The sequence below is a fragment of the Gobius niger genome, assembly GCF_951799975.1.
Source record: "Gobius niger genome assembly, chromosome: 7".
Classification (NCBI taxonomy): domain Eukaryota; kingdom Metazoa; phylum Chordata; class Actinopteri; order Gobiiformes; family Gobiidae; genus Gobius; species Gobius niger.
Genome location: NC_136858.1, coordinates 3,156,813 through 3,170,404, shown reverse-complemented (window position 1 = coordinate 3,170,404; position 13,592 = coordinate 3,156,813). Strand labels below are relative to the sequence as shown.

The 13,592-nt window shown below is 42.9% G+C and overlaps 3 protein-coding genes across 4 annotated transcripts in view; 2 read left to right on the top strand and 1 right to left on the bottom strand.

The window, feature by feature from the left end:
* Nucleotides 1-13,592, bottom strand: part of mgat4c (mgat4 family member C) — a 567,909-nt gene that overhangs the window by 50,476 nt on the left and 503,841 nt on the right. The window lies entirely within an intron of this gene.
* Nucleotides 4,614-6,579, top strand: snx20 (sorting nexin 20; the record flags this gene model as incomplete). The annotated part of the gene is made up of 2 exons (XM_079560175.1): nucleotides 4,614-4,790; nucleotides 5,908-6,579. Coding segments are annotated over 2 exons (849 nt in total), but the record flags the coding sequence as incomplete, so codon positions are not given.
* mphosph6 (M-phase phosphoprotein 6) lies at nucleotides 7,970-10,654 on the top strand. The gene is made up of 5 exons (XM_079560434.1): nucleotides 7,970-8,107; nucleotides 9,409-9,521; nucleotides 9,782-9,872; nucleotides 9,951-10,057; nucleotides 10,349-10,654. The coding sequence occupies exons 1-5, from the start codon at nucleotides 8,060-8,062 to the stop codon at nucleotides 10,476-10,478; spliced, it is 489 nt and encodes a 162-aa protein (XP_079416560.1). The 5' UTR covers nucleotides 7,970-8,059; the 3' UTR covers nucleotides 10,479-10,654.

Below are 13,592 nucleotides of genomic sequence, written 5' to 3'. Positions count from 1 at the left end.
TGGGCATCTGCCACGTCTTGCCTAAACCTGTGGCGTCTGGGAATCATGTGGGTGAGATCAAACTTTCATTACAGAAGACTGACAGCCAAACAATCACCGCTTTTGTGACATTGATCCACAGGTACAGCGTGAGTCCGGCCAAGTACGCGTCCTACCCACACACTGTCACATAAATGATTTACGGACGTTTGCTTTGGCCTTTGTTACTCCGGTAAAGCCGATAAACATGTGTTAAATAGAAGCATTCATTTGATCAGGGGTGTTTTCATTGGTGAGAAAAAACACATTAGGTAGACCTTTAACGATAAAGAAACTTGAAAAAGTCTCCATGGGGTCTCCGCATGGTCTCTGAGTCGTCTCTGCGGTCTCAAACAGTTGTGTTTTTATTTATTTATTTTTTTTATCAACTTTTTATTGGTGCGATGCCGTTATTGCATTTACAATTTTATCAGTATACAGGCATATTCCCCCCCATTTCTTTTCCCCAATCCCCCTTGAGATGGGCATCATATCTGTTGAATCATCAAATGATACCCAAAAACAGATACACTGAAGGCACTTCCTTAAGGAAAGATCAAAACCGAACAAATAGAAATGAGAGCAAGAGAAAAAAATAGAAGATACATTTTTAAAAAAGGGCAAAAAAAAAAACAAAAAAAATTAACAAAAATAAATTAAAAAAAATAAAAAAAAAATAAAAAATTAATATAAAAATAAAATAACAAAATAATAAAATAAAATAAAATAAAATAAGACCCTGTCCAGGATATACAACCACCAGTGCATTGATATATTATTTGAAAATTGCTAATTTCCTCCGTCAAAAAGACATCTACGGAAATAGCAAAATATACATAAAGAATATGTACAATATGCAGAAACTATTCACAACAGGATACATACAATTATGTACAATGTACAATACTATACAGGCGGAAAAAAAACAAAAAAAACAAATGCAATATCTAATCCACAACCAGTAAGTAGTTTTATGTTGCATGATGGACCAAAAAAACAAAACATGGCATCATAACCATGGCAATAAAACTCATTCTGATTCTGTTGCAAACACTATTTGTTGTCCGCAACCTGTGAGACGTTTCTGTGACGCCCCTGTAATTTCTCTCAGACCTGTCAGACACCAAGGAGAGCTCAAAGACATGCGACCCTTTGAGATCTCCTTGGTGTCCTATTGGGACAAGGCCTGGTGTCGCCTCGGGGTCCCCCCAGAACAGCTGGAGGAGGTGTGTGTGGATCGGGAGGTCTGGGCATCTCTGCTGAGACTGCTCCCCCGTGACCCGGCCCCGGGTAAATCGGAAGAAAATGGATGGATGGATCATTAACAAGGCTAGATATTTTGTAGTATAACCGCTCTAAGCAAAGTGTACAGTCCAGCTGCTTCTATTTTGGAGGCCAACACAGTAGTATGCATTGGTTTTATATGGCGCTTTTCTGGACACTCAAAAACACTTTACATTGCATTCTTCATTCTTCATTCTTCATACTTGGTGGTGGCAAGCTATTGTAGCCACAGCTGCCCTGGGGTAGACTGACGGAAGCGAGGCAACCAGTCTGCGCCATCGGCCCCTCCGACCACCACCAACCACTCACTCACTCACTCACTACAGTCGTTTGGCTTCCTGGTCTTACCAAACGGTCTCCCATCCCAGTCCTGACCAGGCCCTTCCCTGATCAGGCAGAGCAAAGGCGGGATGACCACAAGCACATGCTAGACTTTTTTCCCCCTCACAAATCTGCAACTTTTTTCAGGCAGATTTGCAACTTTTTTTTTTTTTCCGTCACTAGATGGCCCCAATACACCGTCGTAAAAAGGTGACACAATATTTAAAGCAGGGGCAGCAGAGGGAGGAAAGGGGAGAGTTCAGCTTCCTGACAGCCTGGTGGATGATCTCGTGCAGAAATGTCTCCATCTGTCAGACAAACCACAAACTACCGCTCACAAAACAGAAGTCACCAGCTTGGCCTGAGTTTACCGGAAAAAAAAGAAACAAAAAACAGTTTCACTTCCTCGTCCACTCAATTTTCACCGTTTGGCAACAGCAGCCACTTCCCTCTGCAGAAACGTCCCTCTCTGCTCACAACAACAGCACTTCTAACAAAGAGGACATTGAGGAGCAAACAGACGAAAGGTAAGAGGAGAAATGTCAGAGTTATATTCTGTGAATGTTACTATTGAAGATGTGACGCTCAGATTGAAGCTGAGGAAACGGGACAATCCTGCTCTGAGTATTAATAATGCGCATTTGGCCTTAATGGTTCTATAGTGTGTATAGAGTGTTTAGTTCAAACACAATTAAAAAGGGATTTAGATGTTGCCATTGTCATTGACAGAGGTGGGCAATATATCGTCTAGAGCAGGGGTTCTCAACCTGGGGGTCGCAAGACCAATTTGGGGGGTCGCCAAAGCATATAGATAAAAATGTATATTTTAATATTATTATGATGGTGTTGCTATTATACTAGGGTCCCATTATTTGTTCTAAATTTGATTCATTTTATTTTAGCCATTGTTTTGATAAAAAATTGACGAAAAAAAAAAAAAGTGACAAAAAAATAACAAAAATGTGACAAAATGTGACAAAAAAAATACAAAAAATTGATCATAATTTGACAAAAAAATTACAACAATGTGACAAAAAATTGACAAAAAAGTTACAAAAATGACTTGAACACCCAACAAAAAAATGATGGAAAAAAATCTGATGATGTGAGGTAAAATATCCTCTCGGTTCAGGCGGGAGTTAAGAGGTTAATGTCCCTGTTTTTCCCATGGTCTGACCCAGGCGGGGGTCACGATCCTAATGAACTGTTTTAATGGGGGTCGTGGCTCCAAAAGGTTGAGAACCACTGCTCTAGAGACTAGCATCGAAACTGGTGTTTGGAAGAACTTACAATATCGAGTTTATTTCCAATGTCAAGAAATGTGAGAAAATGGGGGTAAAAAGTGTGGGGAAATTGGGGTGAATTGTAGGGATTTATCTTCAATCATTTTGAGAGAAAAAAATGTGAAAAAAAAATACAAATTGGGAAAACATGAGGGGGGAGGGTTGGGAAAAAATAGAGAAAAATTTGAAAAACACGGGGAATACATGGGAAAAACATTGCAAAAAAAAAAAGAAAAAAATCAGGGAGAACTTAAAGAAAAACAACACTTGTATATACACTTGGTTTCCCCAAATACGGCTTCATCATCGTTATCGATAAAGTCCCCACAAATACAGATATGTATTATTATTATTGAGATATGTATTATTATTGAGATACTTACTGCATTGACACAACCCTGGGGATTTCTCCTCGAGTGACGCAGACTGTGATGAAATGTGTGTGTTTTGTAGTTCTGATGAAATGGCTGCAGAAAGAAGCAACGGAGGAGATTCCCTCGAAGCAGGTTTGATTTTTAATTCTTTAAAACAGGACTCAAAGAAACACTTTTCAAATGTACTTGTTTGAGCTTTATTTGATCAGAGTAGAGCAGATTCAGGATCCTTCTGTGCGATGGTTTAGTCGTGTAAACCAGAGCACCTCGAGGACCCGTCTGTTTGGGAGTCGAACAGGAGACCTTCTTGCTCTGAGGCAGGAGTTTTAAGGAAATCATGGTGCATATGTGGAACAACTACAAAATAATTTATTTTAAATTATCCTTTGACTAAAATACTTTTATGAGGAATCTGCTGCCCTCTGTTGGCAACAGTAAAGAGTGAAGCTTGTATTGAATCCAGCAGCCTGGCTCTAAGCTGGTTTTCACTGGTGCTACTTGTTCTTCAGGTAACAATCATCTGCAACTTTTAGGGCCTATCTCTCCGGCCTGGAGATTAGTTGGAGACTCGAGGTGCCGCTGGCCACGGAGAGGTCTCCGAGATGTCACCGAGATGTCACCGAGACGTCCCCTGGAGATAAGGCCAGTCTCCAGAAAGTCTCTGTAAAAATTAACGTTCGATTTCAGACCGCATGGAGACAAGAAAAAGTCAAAGAGACTCCATACGACTCCGTGAGAGCTCCTTGGTATCTGACCGGTCCCGGAGACATTGCAGGGACAACTTTGCAAAGTTGTTGCAGCTGCTTGAGACCACATACAGTGGGGGAAAAAAAGTATTTGGCCAAAATCCAATAGAAAGTCTATGGGAAACTGACCAAATACTTTTTTTTCCCACTGTAGACCTCTTGGGGACTACACTGAAATGGAACCTGTTTGTTTCACAGAAACTACCTGGAGGCTCGCCTTGTCTCCGGGGGACGTCTCAGAGACATCTCTGTGACCTGCAGCTACTGTAGTTTCTAATCTGTTATGGTATTTTCTTTCAAAATATGACAATTTTTACATTATTTCATGTTTTGTTTCCACTGAAACATGAATCAGACTTTTACGCTAAAACGGTTCATCTGTTTCACAGTAAAAGTACTCTTATAATCTCACTTGAGTAAATATTTTTGGCTACTCTACCGTCCTCTGTACTTCAAGACTGAAACTTTTATGTGATGATACCTGGTGTGGAAATGTTTGAAAACCCCGGCTCTAAGTAACGTGAAACAGATTCTTGTGAAACATCCTGGACTCAAAGCTTTACGAAGATGAACAGTGAAGCCACTAACTCACCATTACGAACCCCCTGATCTTGTCTTTAGACCTGGTGCCCCGCAGCTCCAGTCTGACCACCAAGGAGCTGCAGCAGAACTGGAGAGAGGAGAAGAGACGAGAGCGCCCCCACAGTCTGCTGTTTGAACTGCCGTCGTACAGGGTCGCGGAGACGATCTTCAGCAAACACGTGGTGAGATGGAGATTCAGAGCTGTCCTTTCTCTGCATTTTCATTTGGTTTGGACAAAACGCACTTACCTGTCATTGTACAAACTGCTGCCGTACCTACTAACCCCTCTCCTCCTATTGGCCCTTCTCCGTCATGCTCTGAGTGAGTGACAGGTGGACTAAACCAATCATAGTGAAGGGTCATAAGAGGCAGATAGTCGGACTGACCAAAGCCACAATGGCCGTCATGCTTGAAATGAATGAAAAGGAAGAACCAAAGTCCTGGTCAAACACTGTACACATCCATCCATTTTCTTCTGCTTTATCCGGGGCCAGGTTGCGGAAGTAACAGTCTCCAGCTGTTCTTGGGGGGGTCCTGAGGCGACACCAGGCCACAGAGACATGGCCCCTCCAGTGTGTCCTGGGCCTTCCCCGGGGCCTCCTCCCACTTCCCAACACTTCCCAAGGAAGGCGACCAGGAGGCATCCGAGCCACCTCAGCTGCTCCTGTTAACGTGAAGGAGTTCCTCTACTCCAGAGTGACTGAGCTCTTCACCCTGTCTCTAAGGCTGCGCCCAGCCACCCTGCAAAGGAAGCTCAATGGGCCTGTATCCATGATCTTTGATCCTTTCGGTCATTACCCAGATCTCATGACCATAGGGGAGGGAAGGAACGTAGATCGATCGGTTAATGGAGAGCTTTGCCCCCTTACTCAGCTCCCTCTTCAGTCACCCACAACAGTCCGATACAGCGGCCGCATCACTGCCGACACCGCAACAATCCGCCTGTCGATCTCACGCTCCTCTTGAACACGACCCCGGGATACTTCCCTCAGCTTGAGGCAGGGACTCCCCACCGAGCTGGAGAGGGGAAGCCAAGAACCATGGCCTTGGGTTTGGAGGTGCCGATCCTCATCCCGGCTGCAAAACGCCCCCATAAACACAATAGTCAGGTCAATAGCAATGAAACAATCCAGAAACTGATCATTTGTGCCAATCCATAACTTCTTCTTCTCTCATGTTACTAACCAAGTTCATTTGTCAGAAGATGGGGCTGTTTTTCTGTCTGTACTCTGCTAATGATGAAAAGTACCCTATATTTTGGCGTTCCCTCGATCATAAATACTCTAATTTCTTCCTCAGGTGTTCGAGGTTGTGATCATGCGCGCCGGCAGCTTCGACTCCCATCGCGTCTCGGTGGAGCGGCGCTACAGCGACTTCTTCAAACTCCACCAAACTTTACTGCAGGAGTTCAACGAAGAACTGGACGAGATCACGCTCCCCAAAAAACTCCTGACGGGGAACTTCAACCCGGAGTGCTTACTGGAACGGCAGCTCGCTTTGCAGGACTACGTCGCTAAGCTCTACGCCAAAAGATGCGTGCGCTACTCCACGCATTTCGCCGACTTTTTCACCGACCCGGAAATGAAGAAGGCCCACAATTTGCTGAGAGCCGGGCAGTTCAGCCAGTGCTTGCGTCTCCTGCAGCTGGTGTTGGAGATCCAGGAGAAGCTGGCGCCGTGGCAGAGCGCTACGCTGACCGTGCACACGTTAGCGGCGTTAGCGGTGTGCTACAGGGATCTGGAGGAGCCGGAGGAGGCCTACGCGGCCGCGCACCGAGCCCTGCCCGCGGTGAGGAGGTACGGGCTGAAGGAGTACCGCGCGCCCCTGCTGCAGATGCTGGTGGACGTGGGGTACGCTCTGGGGCGCCCCGTGGCTCAGGTGCAGGAGGAGCTGATGGCGGTGAGGGACGCGGAGAGGGGCAGGGTGGACCATCGCTCGCTCAAGGAAGTGGTGGTGCACAAGTTTGTTTGAAGAGTGAAATAAACAAGCTTTCCTGCAACGCGGCGGAACATTTCACCCAATGAACGGACTCGAACACAAGCGTTTATTTATTTAAGTATTTATTCGTGAAGCCCAATGCATTTGCTTGGAGCGGGACATAAGGTAGCCAGACATCCAGTTTAGCCTCTTAACCCCCATCTGAACCGAGCACATTTTCTCCAGTTCAGCTTTACCCAAATCTAAAAGCTACTGCAACAAAGCGTCAAAATAGCAGTACAAAGGAGGGTAAAAAGGACAACCCAACAGTGAGAAAAAAACGCAGCAACAATGCAACAAAAAAGTTACGATCGGTTTTGTAGGTCTTAGCTTTCACATGAGGCATCACGGTGGCCTATAAGATATGAGCTCCAGAAGGTTTTAGATTTGGGTAAAGCCAAACTGGAGAAAATGTGCTCGGTTACGCTGGGTTAAGAGTTTAAAGGTAATATGGAACTTTTTATGTGAAAACAACAAAAACTTTGATCCTGGACCATCCCGAAGAGCACTGTGATGAAAAAAAAAAGTTTGGGTTTTCTCATTAAACAATGGACCTTTAAATCCATCCATCCATCCATCCATCCATCCATCCATCCATCCATCCATCCATCCATCCATCCATCCATCCATCCATCCATCCATCCATCCATCCATCCATCCATCCATCCATCCATCCATCCATCCATCCATCCATCCATCTTCTTCCATGCTAGCATGCTAACATAACTTCTAGCAGCATAGGAATTGCTTGTCATTTTTATTCTGAACCAACCCTAACCCTTATCCGAATGACCCTACCATAACCCTAATCTTGCTTTGTTTGTTTATTTATTTCAAACTTAATCTTAAGGGCCTGCAGCTTTCTATTATTGGCTGAAACCAACTCCCCTCCAGTCACCCAAATTGCCAATTGTGTCTTAATTTGTGTTTGACGACATCAGTTCTTATTGGCATTCGATTCAAGTTGTGCTGCATTTTTACTTTATTTTGTGTTTTTTTATTTTTTATTACATTCTTATATTAAGTCTTTTTGCGTGTCCTTGTATAAAATAAAGTTGACATTGAAGAAAGTTGCACCAACAGCTCAAAAACACTCACTTCAACCTGATGATGTCATGAGGTGGTCCACACAGCTTCACTGGACTCTTTCTTATCATTTAATTGCTCAAATGTCCCCTTTTTAAGTTGTCAAAAATACTGGCAGCCATTGTTTTCAGCTTTATATGATTGTAAATGTTTCATATGGACTTATTTGTATTATTATTAATCTTAAATTATAGCCTGAATGAAGCAAAACTGCGGTTCCGTAAAACACAGTAGTGCCCCTCCTCTCCAGCAGGGGGCGTATTGTTCATAAATCCATGACGTTCTTCCTCTGACGAGACGCAAATGCGGAAGCAGCGTGTGCGTCTGGGCTCTGCTGCTTTTTTCTGTTTTTAGGACAAATTGTGCAGAAAATAAAGTGTTGTGAACGATGGCGAACGACAACGTGAAGCTCTCCAAGAACCTGATGCGGATGAAGGTAAAAAAAGGATCACGTTTTGACGACATTTCAGCGGAAAACGCGATGATTCCGCTGTGTTTACTTGTACCGCACACAGGCTCAGTAAAAGCATGGCATTTAGGCTTGTGTAATAGGTCGTTTTAAGCTTTAATTTAGATTTTTGTTTGCTTTTTTATGTTAGTCTTGTGCTGTTGTTGTAAACAAAATGAGCCGTTCAGAAAATCTATTTTCTTTTCCCATCGTTTCAATTTCAAGTGAAGCGAAGTGATGGAAAGAAAAGGTTACAGGGTCATAGGTCATGAAACCAATGAGAAAGTTGATAACATAATATTGTTATGCTATCATGGTTATATTACTAAAGAGCTGTGCTGTGGGCCTGGAGCAGGGGTGTCCAAAGTGTGGCCCGGGGGCCAAATGCGGCCCTCAGACCAATTTTTGGTGGCCCTCTGCCTTCTTGCTGAATCAGGATACATCATCAGAGATGGTCCTTTTTATTTGAAATGTAATAATTCTACACAATTCTAACCAAACAACTAACCTTGTACTGTGAGACAGAGCTGGCATGAAGGTTTTGAGCATAAATAAAGGTGTGGGGCGCAATTTAAACCTCTGCTAGTCAAAGGTTTTGCGGCACTAACCACCGATCTATGGCCCTTCACCCTGCGTACGCTTCAGTATGCGCCCCCCCCATGAAAAAAGTTTGGACACCCCTGGCCTAGAGGATAGCTCCCACCTGCCCTCAACCAACTGGTCTGTATCCAAGGTCAGCCAGTGGATCAGGTGCAGTCCTGTAAACACCTGGGAACTGAAATAGACTCAGACTTTCTGACTTTTAAATCGAAATCCAAACTCTCCCGCATCATCACTCAGGCCTCAAAAATCACTGGTACGGCTCAGAACCTCTGTCTGAACTCTGCATTCGCTCGGTGCTGAGGAAGGTCCAGATCACTGAAGACCCCTCACATCCACTCTACAGCTCCTTCACACTGCTCCCATCGGGCAGGCGTTTTAAAGTCCCCCTCGCCCACAAAGACATATACAAGAAGTCAATTGTTCCAAAGACGATCTCCACTTTGAACGGTCACAAACAATAGTCTTATTGTTCATTATTGTTCTGTTGATTTTAAAATGTTCCTTGTGCTTTTATGGAAGCTGACTGTAGTAACCTCTTATCCGAAAAATGAGGATGAAAACGCAACAATAAAAGCAAAAACCATAAAACACGTCAATCACCAAAAGAGATACCAAAAAAAAAACAATGAAAATGCAACAAAAGGAGACGAAAACATGATTGACTCACTGTGGACCTGTGTGTTCAGTTCATGCAGAGGGGGCTGGACGCGGAGACGAAGAAGCAGCTGGAGGAGGACGAGCGCAGGATCATCAGCGACGAACACTGGTACCTCGACCTGCCAGAGCTCAAGACCAAAGAGTATGATCATGTTTTTATGAAAATCCAATAAACATCACCTTTAAATGGGGGTATTAGGCGACATTTGCACGTACCTTCACCATCAGCTGTTTTTACATCAATATTGCATTTTCTAACCAACAAAGTACAAGATGTGTTTGAGATCTTGACCAAATACCTGCAAAAATCACAATACCCTCTTTGTAAAATCTGCCGTGTGATCGACCTCCAAAGTGAAGCAGAACTGTGTAGATCTAACAAGGGTTTATTTTTATTCCCAGAAACCTTATTGTGGAGGAGAAGAGCATCGTTCCCTGTGAAGAGCTGAGATACGGACGCGTGTCGTTCATGGGCTTCAACCCAGAGGTGGAGGTCAGTGATGGAGGTCTGCATTTCCACCGGAGGTCACAGGGAACTGTGAAGCTAAATGACTGTGGGGTTTGTTTACAGAAGCTGATGGTTCTGATGAATCCGAAAGAGGAAACTGAGGAGGAGGAAGACGACGACGACTTCAGGAAAATGCAAACGGACGTCACAGATGAAGACATGGCCCTGAGGTACAAGGACCACTTTGTTTTTGTTTATTATCCCCCAGTTATGTGTTCAAGCATCATATCTTACTTTTGAGGAGAAGGTTTAGATCAGATGGCATCAGTTTTAGGCCTTTGCCCCATTCATTCCGACATTGTAATAGATTTGTTGATTCATAAAATATTGGTTATTGTTTACTCAATACTTAATCTTCTACTACTCTTCTACTACTTCTTCTACTTAATCTTTACTTTTTTCAGGTTAAGATTGAGTTTATTATCTCGGGAGTGAAGTTTATCCTCTGCCTTTTCTTTCAGGTACGAGAGTTTGGTGAGCAGCATGAAGAAGAAATTTGCAAAGAAACGAGAGCGAGCCGCAGTCGCCGAAGAAGATTTGAACCAAAACATAACAAACCCCAAAAGAGTGTTTTTAAAACCTCAGGACTGAACTGAAAAAAGCATGGGCTTTTTATGTGAAACTGAAAACATTTTTTATTTTTATTCTTAAAGACTGTGGTTGTACAGTTTATGCATGGATATTATATATCCCACTTTTTAAACAAAGAAAAAAAAAAGATCAAATGTATTGACTATGATTTTTGTGATGTTTGATGTGGTCATTAAATACACTTGTGTTACTCCTTTGTCTTTGAGTTTTGAAAAGGTTGGTTTTAAGGAGATGCTTTTGAGGCAGTGGTTCCTGAAAGGTGAGGACAGAACTTCACTTTGGTCCTGGTGGTGGTGGACTGACATGCTGCAATACCACCCCCTAGTGGCGACTCCAGAAGATTCAATAAAACATGGAAACCAATGGTAGCTTAAAGGAAAAGGCCACCGTTTTTCCATATTGAGATAAGTTCTTTCCTGAGCTTAGACGAGTTGATGTTCACCTGTCTGGACAAAAGATGTTGTTAGCATTTGGCCTCTCCCAGCATGTTCCTATGGCCCCAAACATGTACATGACATGTACGTATCAACACGTCTAAGCTCAGGTAAGAACATGTCTCAGTTTGAAAAAATGGTGGCCTGTTCCTTTAACTCCCACCTGAACCAAGCACATTTTCTCCAGTTCAGTTTTACCCAAATCAGGCCAAATGCAGAGACACATTTTGTAATGACACGTAAATGATCTTTACCTTTAATCTGCACTCATGTGTTTAGCCCATTTTGTCATGCATAGAAACACATATGGGTAAAATGATTATTATGACCAAGACATTTATTATGAATAGAAAAATGATAAAAAGTATAATGTCCATATAAATCACAGGCATCAGAGAAAATGCTTTACAGCAGTTTATTTCAGTTTATTTATGACATGATATAATGATAAGAAACACTACTGGATATGACGACATGACGTAGCTGACCCTTCAGCCAATCAGAGCGCAGGCTCAGCTGCCCAAACGCCCTCGAGCTGATTCACGCGTTTTCATTGGACGGAGCGAGTTTCCGTCAAATCTAGTTCAAAAACCACGAGCTAAACACAGCTGTAATGTTTTATCCTGTAATGAACTGTGAAAAACGACCTCAGTTTGGTCAGGACATTTGGCAGCACGTTCTCCAGAGGAACTCTGACCGAGACGCAGGACTTTGTGGAGAACAGCAGCGGAGCCGAGGCCAGACTTTACCGGGGTGACGAGAGGCGTTTCCCCACATTAGAGGCACTGGAACCCGGCGCGGATCCGAGGCTCGTCGCGGTCACCGGACAACCGGACACACGGGTGACACGGAGTCTGAGACACGAGGACGTTTGAGGACAGAGATGGAAGTGACAGGAGAGATATGGAGCTGGAAGTGAAGCATATGGAGGAGGAGAAGGACTCACGAAGACATCAATGGTGAGTGGTGCTTTGGTATCGCTGTTGTTGTGAGTAAAATGGGGATAACCTATAGCCTACACATATAATATAATATAATATAATATGAGAGTGTTGAACTGTGGCGCTGCTGCGGTTGGGGAGGTGTGATGGGTAATGGCGCAGAGCGCACTTGGAGAGCCTTTGGCACAGCTGGACGTTCAGTTCCTCCAGGTGTGTCAGGGCTGAAGACCTGGGACTGTTATCTGCCCTCACATATATTGGGGCTACTTTTACACGTTTGTGATTCATTTCTTTGCGTTTGAGTTTTGGAATCGTCCTCACAGTTGGTCATATACACTACGTAAAATAAAGTTGTTTCTGAATTGGGTTAAATGTAATGCACATACCCTCAATGGGAGCTTGGGGGCGCTGTTTTAGTAGACGTCTTATATGGTCGTAATTCATTAATTTTAAATGGCGGCGGAAACAACATCATAGGGTTAATGTGCAGCTCACATTAATAACAAACTCCAAAACCACAAGTGCTCTTTTGTCTTTATTACACAGCTTTTTTTTTTCTTTTACAGTAGTTATGGGACAAGGCTTCAGAAGTACAAAAACAGGCACTTTAAACGTCCTTCGCTCATGATAAAATAACTTCATCTCTGTCTATTTTACACATATTTACATTCTACACAAAACCAAAAGACAAACATCTCGGAGCAAGTGCGACGATTGAACGTTAGAAAGTGGGTGCAGTTGATGCTCGGGCACTAAAACCATGATTAAATATAGTTAAAAGCTTAAAACATGAAAAAGCATCTCCTGGATTAAAAGGCACCACCTGCAGATGGAGGTTTTGTGTGAATAATGACAAGTTTAGCTTCATTTTCCCGTTAGTCAGTCAGTTAAAGTTGTTGAAATATAAAAACTAGCAATGCACTTTCACCATTGTGAGTTAATAAGAGCAGTGCTGTTGCAGAAATATATAAAAACAAGAAGTGCTAGAGTCTCAGGGTATTCTTGGTTGGATTTAGATTGTCTTCTTCAGTTGTCCCCAAACCTTTTGTTATTGCGGACGCCTTGGACCTTTCATTTTTACTCAAAGTACTGAGTTACTGTATTTGGGAAGTGACCAATTAAAATGTCACCCCTCACAATGTGTTTTAGAGGCTCCTGCTCTTCGTCCGTTTATTTGATAAGTTTATAAATCGTCTGCAGAAGCACATCTGCCTTCAGTATATCCGCTTCTCGGTGCTACAGCCCTGGGCCTCTGGGGAAATGTAGTCCTAACATGTATAAGAAATCATCTTGCAGACAAAAATGACCTCATTAGTCGGGCCGGGTACCGTTAAATGATACCAGTTTGGTGTCAGGAAAAATGTTTAGGTACTACCGGTATAGGAAAATGTACTGAGAAGAAATGTTATATCTTTAGATCCAAATTTTGATGCTGTCGGTCCAGGGACAGCTTTAAAGGTCCCTTTTAAAGTTCCCCCGATCTTTCCAAATTGTTTTGCTCAATGTTTGCCCCATTTTTTGGCTAATTTTAAATACTAACATTGTTTTTACATTTTTTGCCCAATGTTTGCCCCATTTTTCCAAATTATTTCCCAATTTTGTCTCTTATTTTTGTTCAAATGTTTTAAAATTTTCCCCAATTCTTCCCTTCTTTTTTTTTAAATGAATCCCTATTTATTCAATTTTTTTCTAATTATGCCCAATGTTTGCCCCATTTTTCTCAATTATTTCCAATTTCC